Here is a 20,614-nt window from a genome sequence, read left to right on the forward strand (position 1 = left end):
GTAGTTCTTTGCGCTGCATTGTTCGTTCATTTGAAGCAGAAATTGGAGAAAGTGTTTTTTCCTTTAGTAGGATCCGATTTGTGAAAGCGAGTTTATCTGATATAAACGCGCTGTGCTGACAGACTGGAGAAGTTCCTCTGCCTTGGCCGCTCGGTGTGTGAGCCGGTGCATCCTGCACGGGAAGGCCCCCGTGTCAAAATTTTGTCATTTCAATTGCCTCAGCTTTTCAGGGTGCACTCCACAGTGCGTTACCTCGAAGGTCATTTAAATCTCTCGCCTTCATCCGGGTAAGTACGTTCGCCTGACGCGTTTCTGTGGTCCAATTACCACTTCATCAGAGGCGTTCTCCTGCATTCAATTGAACCGCGCTGCTTTGACGCATGCTCATTTCTTAATTACCATTTGTGGGACTGTCATGATTTTTAGTTGAGCCACACTGCATGCTGGACTTGGTAGTTCTTTGCGCTGCATTGTTCGTTCATTTGAAGCAGAAATTGGAGAAAGTGTTTTTTCCTTTAGTAGGATCCGATTTGTGAAAGCGAGTTTATCTGATATAAACGCGCTGTGCTGACAGACTGGAGAAGTTCCTCTGCCTTGGCCGCTCGGTGTGTGAGCCGGTGCATCCTGCACGGGAAGGCCCCCGTGTCAAAATTTTGTCATTTCAATTGCCTCAGCTTTTCAGGGTGCACTCCACAGTGCGTTACCTCGAAGGTCATTTAAATCTCTCGCCTTCATCCGGGTAAGTACGTTCGCCTGACGCGTTTCTGTGGTCCAATTACCACTTCATCAGAGGCGTTCTCCTGCATTCAATTGAACCGCGCTGCTTTGACGCATGCTCATTTCTTAATTACCATTTGTGGGACTGTCATGATTTTTAGTTGAGCCACACTGCATGCTGGACTTGGTAGTTCTTTGCGCTGCATTGTTCGTTCATTTGAAGCAGAAATTGGAGAAAGTGTTTTTTCCTTTAGTAGGATCCGATTTGTGAAAGCGAGTTTATCTGATATAAACGCGCTGTGCTGACAGACTGGAGAAGTTCCTCTGCCTTGGCCGCTCGGTGTGTGAGCCGGTGCATCCTGCACGGGAAGGCCCCCGTGTCAAAATTTTGTCATTTCAATTGCCTCAGCTTTTCAGGGTGCACTCCACAGTGCGTTACCTCGAAGGTCATTTAAATCTCTCGCCTTCATCCGGGTAAGTACGTTCGCCTGACGCGTTTCTGTGGTCCAATTACCACTTCATCAGAGGCGTTCTCCTGCATTCAATTGAACCGCGCTGCTTTGACGCATGCTCATTTCTTAATTACCATTTGTGGGACTGTCATGATTTTTAGTTGAGCCACACTGCATGCTGGACTTGGTAGTTCTTTGCGCTGCATTGTTCGTTCATTTGAAGCAGAAATTGGAGAAAGTGTTTTTTCCTTTAGTAGGATCCGATTTGTGAAAGCGAGTTTATCTGATATAAACGCGCTGTGCTGACAGACTGGAGAAGTTCCTCTGCCTTGGCCGCTCGGTGTGTGAGCCGGTGCATCCTGCACGGGAAGGCCCCCGTGTCAAAATTTTGTCATTTCAATTGCCTCAGCTTTTCAGGGTGCACTCCACAGTGCGTTACCTCGAAGGTCATTTAAATCTCTCGCCTTCATCCGGGTAAGTACGTTCGCCTGACGCGTTTCTGTGGTCCAATTACCACTTCATCAGAGGCGTTCTCCTGCATTCAATTGAACCGCGCTGCTTTGACGCATGCTCATTTCTTAATTACCATTTGTGGGACTGTCATGATTTTTAGTTGAGCCACACTGCATGCTGGACTTGGTAGTTCTTTGCGCTGCATTGTTCGTTCATTTGAAGCAGAAATTGGAGAAAGTGTTTTTTCCTTTAGTAGGATCCGATTTGTGAAAGCGAGTTTATCTGATATAAACGCGCTGTGCTGACAGACTGGAGAAGTTCCTCTGCCTTGGCCGCTCGGTGTGTGAGCCGGTGCATCCTGCACGGGAAGGCCCCCGTGTCAAAATTTTGTCATTTCAATTGCCTCAGCTTTTCAGGGTGCACTCCACAGTGCGTTACCTCGAAGGTCATTTAAATCTCTCGCCTTCATCCGGGTAAGTACGTTCGCCTGACGCGTTTCTGTGGTCCAATTACCACTTCATCAGAGGCGTTCTCCTGCATTCAATTGAACCGCGCTGCTTTGACGCATGCTCATTTCTTAATTACCATTTGTGGGACTGTCATGATTTTTAGTTGAGCCACACTGCATGCAGTGGAGTGCACCCTGAAAAGCTGAGGCAATTGAAATGACAAAATTTTGACACGGGGGCCTTCCCGTGCAGGATGCACCGGCTCACACACCGAGCGGCCAAGGCAGAGGAACTTCTCCAGTCTGTCAGCACAGCGCGTTTATATCAGATAAACTCGCTTTCACAAATCGGATCCTACTAAAGGAAAAAACACTTTCTCCAATTTCTGCTTCAAATGAACGAACAATGCAGCGCAAAGAACTACCAAGTCCAGCATGCAGTGTGGCTCAACTAAAAATCATGACAGTCCCACAAATGGTAATTAAGAAATGAGCATGCGTCAAAGCAGCGCGGTTCAATTGAATGCAGGAGAACGCCTCTGATGAAGTGGTAATTGGACCACAGAAACGCGTCAGGCGAACGTACTTACCCGGATGAAGGCGAGAGATTTAAATGACCTTCGAGGTAACGCACTGTGGAGTGCACCCTGAAAAGCTGAGGCAATTGAAATGACAAAATTTTGACACGGGGGCCTTCCCGTGCAGGATGCACCGGCTCACACACCGAGCGGCCAAGGCAGAGGAACTTCTCCAGTCTGTCAGCACAGCGCGTTTATATCAGATAAACTCGCTTTCACAAATCGGATCCTACTAAAGGAAAAAACACTTTCTCCAATTTCTGCTTCAAATGAACGAACAATGCAGCGCAAAGAACTACCAAGTCCAGCATGCAGTGTGGCTCAACTAAAAATCATGACAGTCCCACAAATGGTAATTAAGAAATGAGCATGCGTCAAAGCAGCGCGGTTCAATTGAATGCAGGAGAACGCCTCTGATGAAGTGGTAATTGGACCACAGAAACGCGTCAGGCGAACGTACTTACCCGGATGAAGGCGAGAGATTTAAATGACCTTCGAGGTAACGCACTGTGGAGTGCACCCTGAAAAGCTGAGGCAATTGAAATGACAAAATTTTGACACGGGGGCCTTCCCGTGCAGGATGCACCGGCTCACACACCGAGCGGCCAAGGCAGAGGAACTTCTCCAGTCTGTCAGCACAGCGCGTTTATATCAGATAAACTCGCTTTCACAAATCGGATCCTACTAAAGGAAAAAACACTTTCTCCAATTTCTGCTTCAAATGAACGAACAATGCAGCGCAAAGAACTACCAAGTCCAGCATGCAGTGTGGCTCAACTAAAAATCATGACAGTCCCACAAATGGTAATTAAGAAATGAGCATGCGTCAAAGCAGCGCGGTTCAATTGAATGCAGGAGAACGCCTCTGATGAAGTGGTAATTGGACCACAGAAACGCGTCAGGCGAACGTACTTACCCGGATGAAGGCGAGAGATTTAAATGACCTTCGAGGTAACGCACTGTGGAGTGCACCCTGAAAAGCTGAGGCAATTGAAATGACATATATATATATATATATATATATATATATATATATATATATATATATATACCAACATACTAAAAGTGAAACATTAATACATACCCCTAAAAATGCTTAGTAGGATTGTTCATTTCTAGTTTGATGTTTTTCCAAAGTGATTATAACTAACTATAATGATCTCTCTTTTTAGGCGGTCCTATTGGGAAATGAGAGGCAATGCACTTGAAAAGAAGTCGAATTATGAAGTATTAGAGTAAGTATTATCTTATGTTACGGTACAAATACTTAATCTTCCAGAATATTTTAATTCAAAGGGTCCCTTCTAAAGCATAATTTGACAGTGGGCCGCTTTCGGCACATAGTGGCCACTTCATCTCATGGTTTGCACTCCAGCATGTGATGCCTCTTCAGCTGATAATGCTACTTTAATGCATACTTCTTCCATTAATTTCGCCAACTTCATTACCTTCTACTTCCAGACACAGACCTAATTGCACTTTTGGCTACAGTGTCACCTTCCGCACGTGGTGTCTACCTCAGCACATGATGCACTAAATGCACTGTGCATTAGCAGCTAACAGAGAGCAAAATGTGGTCTTGGCATTTTAAACCACTGAAGCTTCTCATCTTGTTCTGGATGTGTGGGACCTTGGAGATACACTTGAAAGGCAGACATTTATTGAGGATGCTGTAGTAATTCTAATGGGTCATAACCAGCGCTGGCATTATAGTGCCTCAGTTAACATGAGAATTAAAGTGCACGTCTTAATTGGAACTTTGCCCCTGGATGCATATGTTTTATAAAGGCTTGGAAAGAGAAACCAGTGCATGCTCCAAGTCAAATGGGCAGTTCATTTGGTTACCTGAGCATATGAGCAGGATCTCTGTATTTGACCCATTGCAGCAGAGCCATTTTCTGGTGCATTCAAGGCAGAATTGCTTCCATCAGATTGCTGCTTGTTGTTGACTTTGGAGTGCTTTTAGTTTGGTTGTGATCCACATACATGTGAAAAGATGATGCTACAGTCTTCAAAGATGTAGGCCAGCAGTTTCGTGTTGTTGAAAATGATGGTAAAGAGATTTAATTATTCAATATAGCTTTGCCTGTCTCTAGTTTTGCATACCTTATGTGGCCCACTCAAATGCTCCAAAATAATGCAATAGAAAAAATGCACCAGAGATAAAATAGCTAATATTGTCCTCTATATCCATCTTAGGGTTCTGTGTCGTATGCCAACTAACAAGGCCTTCTGGCTCGTGGTTGGTTATGCCTCCGGAAACCATAGATGACAATATTTTTTACCTGTTGTGTCCTCCCTTTGTACTTGTGCTTATCAGACATTTGGCTTCTTTTTCTCATTTGATAAATTGTGAGACTGCCAGCGAATTCCCATTTGATCATTTTGATCCAAATTCTATCTTTTCTTAAAGGTTTCATTAAGTTCCTCTGCGGAGTGCTTAGAAATGTGCTTTCTGTATTGGTATTCAATATTGTCAAGGTTCTCCTTTACAGCCAGATGTACAGAACATGCACTGTTTATTATGTAAGGTATAAAGTACCCCCTGACGTATTTCATAAGGTTATTGCAAGTCACTTAGGAGTTTCAAAACCATATAGAGAAACTAAGCGTACTCCCAGGTGACTTGCAGTATCCTCATGTATAGCAGGGAGTACGTTAGCCCATATAATACATGGCCACGGTCACACCTTCCCCACAAACCATTTAAAACCTTGGTGCATACATAGCCTTTTCATATGAAAGAGAGAAGCATATTTGTAAACCTAAAAATAGAACCTCTAGTGCAAAAGTAAACGCATCAAAAACCTGTTAGATATTTGTTACAAAAAGATTTTAGAAACAGTTCAATACAAGACACATTTTTAAAAGAGCTGCAGTAGGTCGGAATGTGTAGGAACATGAATGGAGAGTCTAACTTTTCTATAATTAAGGAGTGCAACAAATAAACATGTTCTTTCTGTTTCACTGTAACCTAGAAAAATAGAAAGTAGTGCAGCGGAAAGAAAAGCAACATTTCATTTTCATTGGGTTAAACTGTTCCATGACCTGACCTGCCCTTTTCACCCCTGCTGCTGGCAGCAGGCATGGTGACATCAGAACTCGACTGTAATAACTGCTGCCTTCAAGCAACCCACGCAATCTAAAGATCCCACAACTGAGCTAATCTGTACCAAGCTCTTCTGCAACTGAATGAAGCTTGCAGAAGCAGTAGCTTTTGTTTTTAAATACCTTTTAGAGCCAGGGCAGCTATTAGCCTGACAGACTACCAATTCCTGAATCTGACCGACATGCACAGTCAAGCACATCATATACTTGGATGCTGTTATGGCCAGCAGCACCTGCAGTAAACTCCATGTACAGGAACAGCTTCTGCCTCTGCCTGCCCACTTCACAGCCCACACATCCTGAAGCAGGTGTCTGCAGCAGATGACCACTATCTGAAGTATGTACTTCTTACGGCTGTGTACCCCTGTAGCCTGCACTCCTGCAGCTAACAAGGGACGCGTGTCAGCAGCTCCTGCACTGACCACCCCACTCATCAAACACATTTAACCAGCCCTCCCTCCAGGAGCTGAGAAATCATCTGCTTCAGTAGCACCTGCTTCTGACCACCACAGACTGCACATCACTCACACCCAACATCTGATCGTGAGATACGGCCAGCGAGACTTGCTTCATTTCTTATACATCTGACTTCAAAATTCCCCACTATCATTGTCGTTCTTTCCAGTACCTAGACACCATCTTAAACTGCCCACAGCATCTGGGCAGTTTGTGTAATTAGTTCAGTTTCGCTGCTAGGGCACAGAGTGATGAATCGGAGACATGTAGCAACATGCATCAAAAATCCATTTTGCATTCCCTAAATAGCTAATTGAAGGTATTTGCAATTTAAGGAATGCAAAATGGTATGTAAAAATAGCTATTACCTAATAGTGATTCCTAAAGAGTCGTAATCACAATTAGGTAATACTAATTAAGTCGTTCCTATGGGCCTAAACGCCCATAGGTGCGAATGGTTTTGCATTACCTAATTTGTGATTACTTAATCCGTAATCGCAATTTAAGTCATGCAAAATCAAGGGTGCCCCCCTCCCTCCCAAAAAAAAGTGCACATGTAAAGCGCACACATGCACTAAGGGCATGGGGTTCTACATGACAATTTGAAAAATGCATTTTTTTGTGCATTTTAAAAAATCTCACATGGTTACCATCGACTTGGAGTAAGTGGTAATAGCATTTCCCAAATGCAAAGATTGCATTTAGGAAATGCTTGGTACATGTGCTTAGAGAATAGCAAATTGCGATTCCCCATTATCAGTCACAATTTTAGGTAATTTAAAAAAAAAATGTGTCTACCTAAAATGCACTGCCAAAGCCTTTCATGTATCGTGAAAGGCTATTTTGCATTTGCAAACTGTCAAATTTAAATTTGAATACAGCGCGTGCAATGTGTAGATAATTTAATTCTTGCTTGCACTGAATCGAAAAATATGAATCTTCAACATCAGTTGATCACCGAAACTGAAAACCTGCTTTTCAAAATCTTTTAATAATACTTTTTTTAAATTTGTTTCTGGGTTATCCCGATTTATTAGAGCATCTCTTAGTAATAGTTGCCATTGGAGAATAGATTTAGCTGCCAGTTTTAAAAGCTCAAGGCAATATAATGTTATTTTCAGTTGGGTGTATAGTGCAAGCTTGTCTAGGACAAGGCATATCTTAATCTTTTATTTCTTGTTTCATTGTGTAAAATTAATTAATTAATCCGCAATTTAAGGAATGCAAAATGGTATGTAAAAAATAGCGATTACCTTATAGTGATTCCTAAAGAGTCCTGATCACAATTAGGTAATAATAATTCATTCGTTCCTATGGGCGTAAACGCCCATAGGTGCGAATGGTTTTCATTACCTAATTTGCTATTACTCAATTGGTAATCTTAATTTAAAGTAATGCAAAAGCAAGGGTGCCCGGGGGCCTAAGCCCCCCCCCCCCCGAAGAATCCTTCCACCCCCTCCCCACCCAAAGAAAACTGCACATGTAAAGCGCACACATGCCCTAAGGGCATGGGGTTCTACATGACCATTTGAAAAATTCATTTTTTGTGCATTTAAAAAAAATCTCACATGGTTACAATCGACTAGGAGTCAGTGGTAATAGCATTTCCTAAATGCACAGATTGCATTTAGGAAATGCTTGGTGCATGTGCTCAGAGAATCGCAAAATGCGATTCCCCATTTACAGTCTCAATTTTAGGTAATTGCAAAAAAAATAAAAATGTGTCTACCTAAAATGCACTGCCAAAGCCTTTCATGTATCGTGAAAGGCTATTTTGCATTTGCAAACTGTCAAATTTAGAGATTCTCACCGTTTGCAAATGCAAACTAGGTTTGAACGATGTGGCCCATAGTGCGAGTTTTTTGAATCACCAACATGACAAGGTTGGTTACAGGCTATTCCCAATAACACATCCGATTCTCACTCTGGTCTAACCTTGTGTTGGACGGTTCTTGAAGGAAACAAGCAGTGGTTCCCTATCACAATTAATAGTTGTCATGTTCTGTATATCTTAATTGCATTATTTGTACCTTGATTTTCAAACCTTTCAGCACAGTCATAGTCCTTGATGGTGTTAGTAACATTCCAAACCAGTCATGGTGTGTGTGATCATCACCTGCGGCGTGTGCATCACAGCTGTAGGCTGAAGCAGGTTCTTTTGTGCACTAACTATTGCTACATTTTAGGAGCTTGTAATTTTACTTTTAACCCCTTCGGTGCTCATGACGAGCTCAGCTCGTCATGAGGCACGGTGCTCGTGTGCTCATGACGAGCTGAGCTCGTCATGACCACACCCAGTTCTATTATGGCCCAGCACAGGAGAGGAATATCTCAAGCAGCGACGTGGTTAATAAGTAAGGGCTTGCTAGGTAACAGGTATGCTTTTTCCAAGACAGTGATTCGGAATTTTCTTCAGAAAATTCAAGTGTTTTTTTTAATTTATAATATCCAGATTTTGGAAAGATTGGCAATTACACATATGTTTTCTATAGTGAAAGCATGCAGAAGCGTCAGAGAGATAGAGGAAGAAGTCTGTGGCCAAGGGCACATAGCAGCAGATGCCACCTCGGCCTAGCAGCGCTGCTCGCACTTACCGAGGGCCTAAATCACTGCAGCCAAGCGTTGAGCCCTGTTTGCTTATCCCAGCATACTAATACTCTAAAGGCTCTCTTCTTGTACCTATGATTGAATGTGGTGAACAAGTGTGCGCTAGGACAACAAGGGGGGCAGAGGCCAACCCATCAGACCACAGGCAGCCAGTGAGAGGTGTTTGTGAGCAGAGACCTTGATATTTGCACCCACCAAGGGCCTTTCTGCAGAGGGCGGCGCGTGGTTGACTCCTTATATATTTCTGTAAACCAGATTCCTCGTGTAGCCAATAACGAATACAGAGCCTGCAATGTGTAGATAATTTAATTCTTGCTTGCACTGAATCGAAAAATATGAATCTTCTAGATCAGTTGATCACCGAAACTGAAAACCTGCTTTTCGAAATCTGTTAATACTTTTTTTTAATTTGTTTCGGGGTTATCCCGATTTATTAAAGAATCTCTTAGTAATAGTTGACGTTGGAGAATAGATTTAGCAGCCAGTTTTAAAAGCTCAAGGCAATATCATTTTATTTTCAGATGGGTATATAGTGCAAGCCTGTCTAGGACAAGGCATATTTTAATCTTTAATTTCTTGTTTCATTGTGTAAAATTAATGATGGCACATTTTGTAAATTGCATTGGCAATATTGTGGTAACTTTTATGTTGAGACCTTGTTCCTCAGTGTTTTTTACGGTCATTGACCAAAATAATCTATTTTAAAAAATATATATTTTATTGGAAAGAATGACAGACAATTTCACTGTTGCTCATACAGTTCACAATGCAAGTTACATTTAGCGTCACATTGAGGACCAAGTTCAATTAAACATACATCTTACACATGTTGCTCCCCATCCCTATGCCTTCGCAATTCCAATTCCACTACAGGCGATATGCAAATCTCCCCCCTACACAAATTCCATTTGGACCATTTCCTGTCCCACTTCTTAGGGCACCCACTCGCAACAAACACTTCTTTCTCAGCTATCATGCACGTATCCAACTCCCTTTGCCAAACCGCCACTACAGGAGGCCGTACTCCGCCCCATCCCCTAGCGATCTCCCTCTTAAATAGTGTGAAACCTAATGTTACAAACGGTTGCTCTGTCTCCGTATGAGTTGCCTGCCATATATTGAGCAGGCCCAATCGTGGCGTCAAATTAAGTGGCTTTCCCAGTGCGGGATGCATATGTGTCGTGATTTTGTCCCACCGGCTCTGCACCATCGGGCACTCCCACATCATATGGTAAAAGGTAGCGGACTGCCGGCAGCCCCTCAGACAGAGATCAACCGGCCTAGACCCAATCATCGCAAGAGTGACCCCAATCAAATATGAGCGGTGTAAAATACGGAGTTGAATAAGGCGGAATCGAAGTGTGATGGCAGCCTCTCTGGAAGACATTAACGCCTGCCTCCAATCCTCTTCCTCAATTGTCCCTAGGTCCCCTTCCCATTTCTCTTTAAGCTTCCCGAAGGAATCAGGCACATTATTACTAAGTTTCCTATAAGTGAGGGAGATCGCCTTGGTGTGCAGCTGTCCATCCAACAGACGATCCTCCAGAGGGGATGACTCTGGTATGTCTACACAACTGGGGAACGCCGTCATAAAACAAAATTATCTATTTTGATTGAATTGGATCAGCATCTTCTCTGGTGTATCCTGAGATTTCCTCAACGTTCGTATAGATTGTACAGAAATGTGAAAACATTGCCAAGGTTTATCAGATATTTTGGGTAAATGTTTACTGTTTCTTTCCTTTGACCAGTGGTTTGAAAAGGCATAATGGTCAGTACCTTTAAAAAAAAGTCTTTCTTCACTGTGAAATTCTCACTGCATCTTTCTTCCAAAGAAAGCAGCAAAACTAAATTGTATTCTTTGTGTCATCGGCTCGCTTAGGGCCAGGCGAGGCATTATTCTATGATGTGTAGGATCCTAATAGACACGACTGTGACACTTTACTATGTAGGCAGCTGAGCTCCTCTGGTATGGTGGAGGAGCGTCGCCCCACTGCCTCATTTAGCAGATAATAGCATGTAAAATAAAATGATGATAAAGCGGTTTTATTATCATTTCATTTTATGTGGTGGAGCCGCAGCCGAGTCTTGAAGGCGAGCCCATCCTCTGACCGCAGCAGCAGGAAGAGTAGTGGGCACAGGGTACTGCAAGTGCGCATGATGGTTTGGCCGGCTGTCTTAGGACAGCCAAACCTTCATGCGGACTTAGATATCTCCAAGCTGTTGGATAGAGATACATGAGGCACAGGCTCTGTGCTCAAGATACAGGCTCCCAGTACCTCTGGGAGTGTAAAACCAGCCCTCTCCGTCCAATCCCAGCGCTGTTTTCATGCTGGTATTAGTATTACCAGCATGAGAGCATTGTCTGGATTGGCCCAGGAGAGTCTGGGAACCTGTGATAATGAGCAGAAGAGCACTGAGGCGGCGAGGCAGGTGGTACGTTTTCTTTTCAATTTGTTTTATATTGTCCCCCGCACTGCCTCACCACTTGTTCCTGCTGGCAGCCACCACTGTATGTATGTATGTATGTTGTAGAGCAGAGCTTTCCAAACTGTGTGGCGCGACACGGTACTGTGTCGCCTCCCATGTGTGGGTGTGTCGCGCAATGACTTCTGTGGGCAGATTATGGCAAATGCTCTTGTGGACGTTTGCATTCAGTGACGCAGTACGCCAAGGAAGGAGAAGCGTTAGAATCTGCCATCCCAGGCACTCGGTAAGTTTGTCGGCCTGTAACTTCGTTTTCTGTTGTGCGCTCATAATAGTTTGTTGTTTTCTGCACTGGGGTTTGAGGAACAAAGCTCTTGTGTTTGCGTTGTAAAAGACGGAGCATTTGTCAGCATTCTGTCCATTAGTGCGCGATGGTTTGCATGCCAGCTGCAGAGTCACGGATTTGAATTCTGCAAAGACAGACTCAGTATCGATACATTAGGAGCGTGTAGGTGGTTATTAAATCTGTAAGAGTAAATGTATTCTTTCTGTGTAAAGGTTTGCAATTCTCTATAGCACCGCGGTGTTTATTTTCTCGCACACCTTATTTCCTTTAAACTTCCAGTCCTTTTCTATAACTTGCCCTTTTCTCTCCTTTGCGCCCCCAATTTTATCTGGCCCCCTCGTAGGTTATATACAGATCTCGGGAACATGAACGGTAACCACTTAAGCAAAGAAGCAGTGACAGGTCAAGTGCACACGCGATTTACGGTGCTTCTAACTGAAGCACTGTGAGGGGAAAAACCAAACTTACTAACATCACATTGGAGGGAAGTACAGAGCCACAGCTGGAATCTTAGGGAGCAGGTCACTCCATTATCTTGCATCGTTCAGTCAAGCACCTCACGACTTATGCCATTTCACAGACTATACAAATCATCTATAAAAACCCTGTGAAAATCATATACAAACTTGAACCTATAAATTCCCTTTTCTAACTTTGTTGGTCCGTTGCACAGGCAGTGTTCATGTTTTATGTACCTGCACCTCTGCAAATTACAGTGTTGATATCGGAGAACGGTTTTGAATTAGCACGTGTTGCTTTTAACCACTGGATGAATTACCTTGGTAAATAGACCCTGCGAGGTGCATTGGTCCTTGTGAATAGTTGCAGAAAAGATTAATGAGTCGTCTGTTGAGCAAACTTATGCTCGTTCATGCAAGGACTGCCAGAAGCTTCCTTCTTTGCTGTACTGAAGGAAACCTGGGGGTACAGAAATCAATTATAGAATACTGGAAACATTTTGATGTTCGATCTGGCGGTATAGAAGAAAACAAACACTGAGAAAGGTATTTAGGCGGTGTTGCGTTTGCTTTAATAATTGACGTCATGCAAGCCTTCTTTTTATTTCACAGCACTGGGCTGTGCCTACAGCCACACAAGTCCTTGTATAGGAAATGGGTAGTAAGTGAGAACCAGCAAAGTTTTACCCGATTTTAGGTTCGAAAGAAAGAGGCACGAAGGAAGGTCGCCATGCGTATCAACTTGTACCTGACTTTGAGATCTCAATCAACCTGTCAGCTAAACAGAAAGAAATTGAAGATGTAACTCATCAAAGAATTGTGTTGCTGCTTGCATGAAAAAAAACTAACACCACCACCTTTTTTTTAAAAGAACCGGGACCTTTCTAGAAAGCTAACAAAACCCTCAGAATACATGACAAGCTTTATAAACCACCCATAAAAATAATTGTGAAGACAGTGTAAGTGCAGCACTGTTGTGAAAGTACAGCGCTGCCTGGTAGTGGTAAGCAATGCTAATGAAGCATAGTAGGGTGCATGCTATGCTATCTAGAGAAGGTAGAGTGGCACCGTCTTTGATAGTACAGATTCACAATTGCTTTCTTTACCTTCCTGCTTTCTCACATTTCCTTGAAAATGCACCATTTGCCCACTATTTTTTCACTACTGTGTCGCAAAATGAAGATTGTCTAAAAGGTGTGTCCCCAACATGAAAAGTTTGGAAAGCTGTGTTGTAGAGGAACCACACTGGTCAGGAGTTAGGGGAGGAGCATGTGCAAGTAGCAATACACAATAACAGAACAACTTGAAACACTCTGTCCTACCGAAACTGTACATTTGTAGCACATACAGATCCAAGCTTATAACGAGAAATAATATAAATGTTTTGTAGCCCTATAATACGCATTGAAAAGTTCTGGTACCTAGAAATCCTCGTTTTAGGTGCTCCTGGATCTAGAGATGTTCCAGTGTCTATGCATTTGGTAGTGTTTCTCTTTTTTCATAGGTTGGTTTAACATGTGCAGTGGAGAGGGTAGTTTGGAATGGTTGCTTTAGATAAAGTGCTGCCACATGAAAGTCGTAGCTAAAAGAGCCTCAAGTCCTGGCAAGGGACTTTTGTGATTTCTTCTGGCCCCTCTGACCACACTGTATACTCTGCTCAGCAAATTGCTGTCTTAGTCCTAATCTGGACTGGGTGCTGGAGTCAGCTATGCATCAAGGAGGCAGCATAAGGGTGGAGCTAGGAGTTTTGCTGTGGTATGACGACCCTTGACATCTGAAGGGGCATGTCTAGACGGCATGGCAGCGTGGATGGTTCAGGACACCCTCTTAGACACCAAGAGCTTTTTCAAGACTCAAGTGAATTTGTATAATATTAGTGGGCTTTTTTTAATAGCCCGAGCGCTTCTTTTGAAGCTCTATCTCCATGTGATGCAGGAGTGCAGTTGTGTTTCAGAAAATAGTTGTAGCTGCTTGAAAGCCCTTTGGACTTGTATATGTGACACTATGGCACAAAGAAAGGTGCCATCAATACTTGGGATCTAGTGGCAAGCTGGCAAAAATGTCCTCTCATGACGTAATGTGAACATTGTTAGAGGACGTGTCTTCCATTTGATGACTAGAAACCTCCTTGAGTTCTGTTAATGGGCTTCCTACGGCAAACCAACTGCTCCACTCGCAGTAGTCAGCCGGTGCAGATGGTATTCGCTTCGCGTGATTTAAATGTTAACTATACTAACTCGGCGGGTCACTCTGTTAGAACCAGATGTATCACGTTGTTCATTAAATTGATGTAGTGTTCACACTGTTTTTCGTGTTTTATGAATTTATTTATAAAATATACATTTGAATATAAAACATAATCAGCTGTTGTTTTCAACGTTTATAATAAGGTATAGAATTCAGGGCACTGGCCGAGAACATAATTTTCCAAAAGAGACTGAAAATATCCTGAATGCTTGTCTACAACTTTGAATGTTTCTCATGCAAACATTATGCAAGGGGTTATTTCTTCTCACCCATTGTGTTATTTCATGTACGGTCCATAGATATGTTAAAAAGTCAGATGTTTTACTCCCCCTGCGAGGGATTCTTGGCGTTAGCCATGATTGTCACCGCACTGTTTACTCTTGTATACTTCAATAAAAATATTTTTGACCAAAAAAAAGTCAGAAGTTTAACGTTTTGTAATCTTCAAATTTGCAGAGTCTTATTGTTCAAGTACCTTGCAGGCAACAGCAGTTACCTGAAGGTTAAACCTTACTGGTTGCTTTTATTGTTCTGTCATCGCAAGATGTCACTTAGTGATGAACCGGCCTACTCCACAGCCCTAGTAAAGTCTGGCAGAGTTTCTATCTGTGTATGTAGCATCGTCTCCACCTCAGCACACTCTTTATCAATTTCCGCCCATCCCAGCTACCAAGAGTGTAGTGATCTCAGGAAAATTTTGGATATGTTCAATAAAGGTTTTATTGTAGAAATTCACTACACAGCTCATCATCTACTGGCTCTCTCCCTTCTCCAGGTCAGTTAACTCCAAGGCATTGAAACATAACATTCCATAATTGACCAGATGCAATGACATCATAAATACAGTGACAGCTGTGAGCAAGTATCTAGTTAAGTTTACATAACATAGAATGTAAATGAAAAATACATATCAAAACATTAATTTAGAATATAACAAAGAGCAATTCCATTTTGCAAATGTCACTAGCCTTTAAGTCAATCACTACTCCACAATAGAAGACTTACAATGGTGCATATTTTTTTATGATAGCTTGATACATCTGTGAGAAGTTAGCCTGGCATATGATGTCCACTATTTCTAGTGGGCACCTTGTACCAGTCCACTCGACCCTTATTGATGGTAGTTGTAAAGTCAACCTTGTAGAAAGCTATCCTAGTGGTAGCATGAACTAGCAGTCTTCAGGCTAAGACTTCAGTAGGCGAGTTAAGCAAGTTGTTTTACCATATATAATCCCTTGAATACCAAATGAAAGGACACCACACAATGTATATATCAAATATATATATATATATATATATATATATATATATATATATATATGTATTTAATCTAAACACAACCCCTCTGCACTCTTTATGAGGTCAGAGGTAAAAATGCAATACAAGTCACACAGTTAATACACAATAAGTTGCACAGTATACGTTATGCCCTAGGGGCCTAACTAACCATATACTAGGAAAGTGGTATAAGTACCACGTGAGAGTTAGAAAGCAGGCCTAGGGCCTGTAGAATCGCTGGGGCTACACTAAGCAACCAAAGGTTAACAAGTAGGAAACACACGGGAGTCGTGTGCAGTGTCTAAACAGAGGTGCATGCTCCCATTGACTTTCTATGGAGTTCGCAAAAGTTACAGTTTAAGGACACTTCCGGATGGACTAGGATGGAACCCTTTTAGACTTAGACACTAGGAGGGCCAATACCCTCGAGACTACCAGAGTACTTGTGTTACCTCACCCACGTAAGCCGGGTGCATAGGTGTCTTTTGAGGTCGGGTTTCGTCGTCGTTTTCTATGGAGAGCTGCAAAGAAGTGCTGCAGGCGACCAGAGGAAAAGTGTCCGGGTGGATCCAAGGGTGGATCGGAGATGTGAAGAACCTGAAAGCAGAGGGGACAGAGTCTGGGTCACTTGCCAGTGACCAGGAAGGAGCCAGGCGATGTCGAGTGCTTTAAGATGAAGAAGGTGAGTTTGTCTCTTCAGCCACGAGGTCCAGGAGGCACCGACGATGACCAGGACCTGGATTCGAGCTGTCCCACGATGGATGTAGATGACTGCTGCGTCGGTATCCGGATTGGACCCAACAAACCTTGGCAACCGCAACCCACCCAGGATGTCGAGATTGGCTCTGTTGCAGACCAGCAGTGGCAAGCCTGGGGCAACCAGGATCGCAAGTTAGATTCAAGATGGTGTCTTCAGGGGGCTCACTAGCCAACGGGCAAGGAACCGGGAAGACGCGTCGAGCACAAATGTAAAGGCGGGGCCCACTGGACACTCGCGGAGTGTGTGGGCCTGGGCATGGGTCAAATGATGCTCAGGCCTGGGGCTTCTCATACCCCAATGCACAACTTACTGAGGCTTCTGAAAAAGAGTGCAGGTAGCAAAATGCAGGATGTCCAAGACGTCCGGTCCCACGTCTCTCGTTTCCCCCATGGGTCTCAGCTTTGCTGTGGATGTGGGTCGGGGTCAGAGAAGTATGGAAGTCCAGTTCTTGAGTCGCAGAGTCTTTCCTGTTCCGGCGGGAGCCTTGAAACTGCAGACAGGCAAAGTTGCTGTTGGTGCCTGTTTGAACAGGGTGATCACTCCTTGACCACAAGGGAGATGTCTTCCGTCTTCTAGTCAGAATAGGATGTCGAAGGTCCAAGAGTTCTGGATCAAAGGTTCGTTCCAGGATAATCTGAAGTCCTGGGGACACAGCTCCTATACTTATACTAAGGATGGGGGTTGGATTACCCGACTAGGTCCCTCCTATGGGTGGACCTGAGAAGGGGGTGGTTACATCCCTTTCCCTTTGTCCAGTTTCGCGCCAGAGCTGGGGCTAGAGTGCCCCAGCAACTGGTTTGAACTGGGCTATGCATGGAGCACCTGGTGTGCCCCAGGCAGTGTCTAGATGCATTCACTGAATGCAGCCCTCCCTGCCCCAATACACAAAACACCTGTCTGGGAAGGTACTGGCACCTCCCTGGACAGGAAACCTATTGTCCAGGCTGCCCTTGCTGGAGGTTTCCCCCAGCAACAGGAGGTCAGACTCGTGTCTGTGGCAGCAGCAACCATTTTGTGATGCTGAGGATCTGTTTAACTTTAACCGGGTAAAGCAGTAGCATACATGTCTTTTCCCTCTAGAAGGGTGGAATGCTACCCCCGCCGCCAGAATTGGCGGGGGGGGGGTAGTATTCCAAAGTGTTTGACACCATACACGACATGTTTTGATAGAGCCAAACCAAAGTTAGCATTAACTGCGAGGATTATAATGCTCTTAAGAGTATATGGTATGGCTACATCATAGAAAAGCTATAAGAAGATGGTTCCGAAAGCTGCAGAGGGGCTCAGCTCATGCTAGGGCACCCTCTCACATAAAAACAAGCACTCTGCCTCCAGGGTTGTATATGTGTTTATATGTAAAGATAGATATAGGTATACTATGCCTAAGTAAGGGGTGATTACACCACCTTACCCAGGCTGTGTGAAGAGACCTGTGGTGTCAGTTTGGTAGGCAAACCAGGGGTGGCACAATACATGCTGCAGCCCCTGGTAGGCCTAGGGTGCACCTATGCCCTGGGTACCTATGGTACACTATACAGGGGCTCACAAGGGTGACCCAGTAACCAATCTGGTATGTACCTAAAGTACATGGAGTCCATTTTATAGAGAAAGCAGATAGTCTGGGGCCCTGAATAGCAGGGTCCCAGGCCAACTAAGTCGAAAACCAGCAAAACACAGGGAAAAAAAGTTGGGGTAACCATATAGTCAGATTCCACCTTCCTACAACATCTTTTCATTATATTCTGTTTCAGTAATAATGATGTCGGTAATAATGATGTCACAAAATAGCTGCTGTCATCCGAGTGATTGCAGCAAAGGTTAATATCTTCAAGTAAGGCACATACTGACAGTGCTGTCACATCAATACTCCTCTTCCAGTTTGGCTTCCGTGAGGTTTAGGTTTGGCTTCCATGAGGATTAGAACCCTCAAGCTCCAGAAGGAACTCCGATACGACAACAGTCTCATTGAATCTGCACACGGGGTTCATTTTAAATTGTAACACTAGTCTCTAGGCCTCACAATACTGAAACTGTAGTTTGCTGCTGATTTTCCCCATAGTCCATAATACATAGAAGCAAACACACTTCAGTTATCACTACAGGTGTACCTGCTCACACTGCCAATGCCCATACACATATAAGGCCTACACCAGGTCAGCACAAGTCTCTGAAGGGTTTGTTCTGGGACAAGCTACGTTACACAGGTACTGGGCTGACCTAGACAGTAGTCTCACAGACTCCACTCGCACACATGGGCATACATGTTCACATGTAGCCAGCTTAGAGACTCTTATCTGTCTTAAAAGGCAGACACTGGTGGTTAGCACTCCCAGTCCATTATAACAGAGCTTACACTGAGTGAGACTCATGTAGTGAGACTTGCTCTTGCAGAAGGGCAATCCATTGTAAATAAAACTTAGTTTTCTGTTTTTACTGATTTTTACAGATAAATACAGACAGAAAGAAATGTTTCCCGTCTGTTTTTATTTTTAAAAGCTGAAAAATACTGAAAGTTGTGCTTCTAATGAAGGACTTTCCATGCTGCCTGCTGTGAATTCCAATACAACAGATGAACAGATAGACAGCATGAGGAGTTCAAAACAAGTCAAGACATCTTTAAATACAGGCATTAGTTTAAGTCAGTCAGTCAGAGAGCTTTATTTCGGTAAACATACCATGAAAAAGCCAAACACAGATACACACATAAAATGACAATAAAAACTGATAATACAAATTTTAAGAATAATCGGAGGAGATTTCATATAGTCCGTTCCTCCCAAGGTTAAAACATCAATTAAAACACAAGAACAGCGATATGTAAGCATTTCCTATGATATAATAGATTGCAGTAGGTTACAACATTCCCCTAAAGATAGCCCTTAGTGCAGGATGCAGGCTTCCAACTTTAATATTGCACATCTTGTGTACCACATAGACTGGAGGAATCTAGCTGTGGCAAACGCTATCAGGGGGGAAGTGTCCTATTTAAGAATCCTGAAAACCTCCCGGTAGTCCCTAAAGCCCCTAGCCCTACACAGCTGCAGAATCCATTTCTCCCTAGCCCTGGCATAGGAAGGGCAGAAGAGCAAAACGTGCAGATCTATCTCTCTACCGTTCAAACACCCCGGGCAGGAGCTCGCCGTTGGGAGGGCGTTCCGCCATTTATGTGTTACAGCCCTCAGTGGCAATGAGCCGTGTCTAAACTGGATGTACAGTTTCTTGGCCAAGGAAGGTTGGATATCGTCCAGGAAGGCTTCAAAGTGAGGGTGGGCCTTAATATTCAGAAAAGTTTCAGTCAACCTACCCAAGGTGGAATTACATGTTAAGAACTCTAATCGGTGGCTCCTTAGCGCCGCATTCAATAATTTTTTGGGGAGCGATGGGCAAGTGTCTTGGGGGGACGACCACAGATCACCTCTGCCTATGGAATGGCAGAGATGTTTGATGTAAGTCAGCCAAGGTATTTTCCCCGAGGAACCCCTTTGTAAAATGTCTCTCAAGTCCTCCCTATAGGACGACAGCTCCGGGGTCGCCCACAGGCGTCTCCAGTACAGGAGAGGACGGTTGGCTACAATATCCTGTAAGGGTACCAAACCCAGATCCTGCCGCAGCGGGATCAGGGGGGAGCTCACGGGCAAGCGAAGCAAGCGCCTGATGAAGCTGTTTTCCGTAAGCGTAAGGGGGGCAACACTAGTATGGCCCCATAACTCTACGCCGTAAAGCTGCCCCCTCTTGCCTGAGCCTTGTAGATCTCGAGGGGCTGGCTGAGCAATTTCAGTGAGGTATCATTGAAGATCTTTAGGATACCGCCCGATGATTGGGCCAGCTTTAAATTGGCCCGGGCCTTATGTGTCCCCCAATCCATTTTGTGGTTCAGTATGACACCCAGGTACTCAAAAGTGGATACTTGTTCCAGCACCATTCCTTCCATATGTGGGCTGGGGCAATTAGCCGATTTATTATTACAGACCATGAACTTTGTTTTGGAGCTATTTATCTCCAAATCTCTTAGACAGCAGAAAGAACAAAATGCCTCCAATGTACGCTGTATACCCCCTGACGATCTTGACACCAGAAGGGTATCATCAGCGAACATAAGGGCAGTTTAAGTAAATTTGTAGTAAATTGCTAATATTTACCTGCGGTTATAGTGTTTTGCTATATTGGCTGCTGAATTTGCTATACTGTGACGGGCATCAAAGTACGAGTGCATGTTTATCAGTTAAATAATTGTATAAATGTACGATTTTTTACTTCATTTATTCGCAAACCAGAAAAT

The 20,614-nt window shown here is 43.7% G+C and overlaps 1 protein-coding gene across 15 annotated transcripts in view; it reads left to right on the plus strand.

Annotated features, from left to right (window-relative positions):
* Window positions 1–20,614, plus strand: part of PTK2 (protein tyrosine kinase 2) — an 858,662-nt gene that overhangs the window by 446,638 nt on the left and 391,410 nt on the right. For all 15 annotated transcript variants that reach the window (XM_078686693.1, XM_078686689.1, XM_078686690.1 and 12 more), the window contains one exon: window positions 3,821–3,883. In XM_078686693.1, the coding sequence (XP_078542819.1) occupies window positions 3,821–3,883 (63 nt within the window). The remainder of the gene's footprint in view (window positions 1–3,820; window positions 3,884–20,614) is intronic.

Source organism: Lissotriton helveticus, chromosome 4_1, assembly GCF_964261635.1.
Source record: "Lissotriton helveticus chromosome 4_1, aLisHel1.1, whole genome shotgun sequence".
NCBI classification, from domain to species: Eukaryota; Metazoa; Chordata; class Amphibia; order Caudata; family Salamandridae; genus Lissotriton; species Lissotriton helveticus.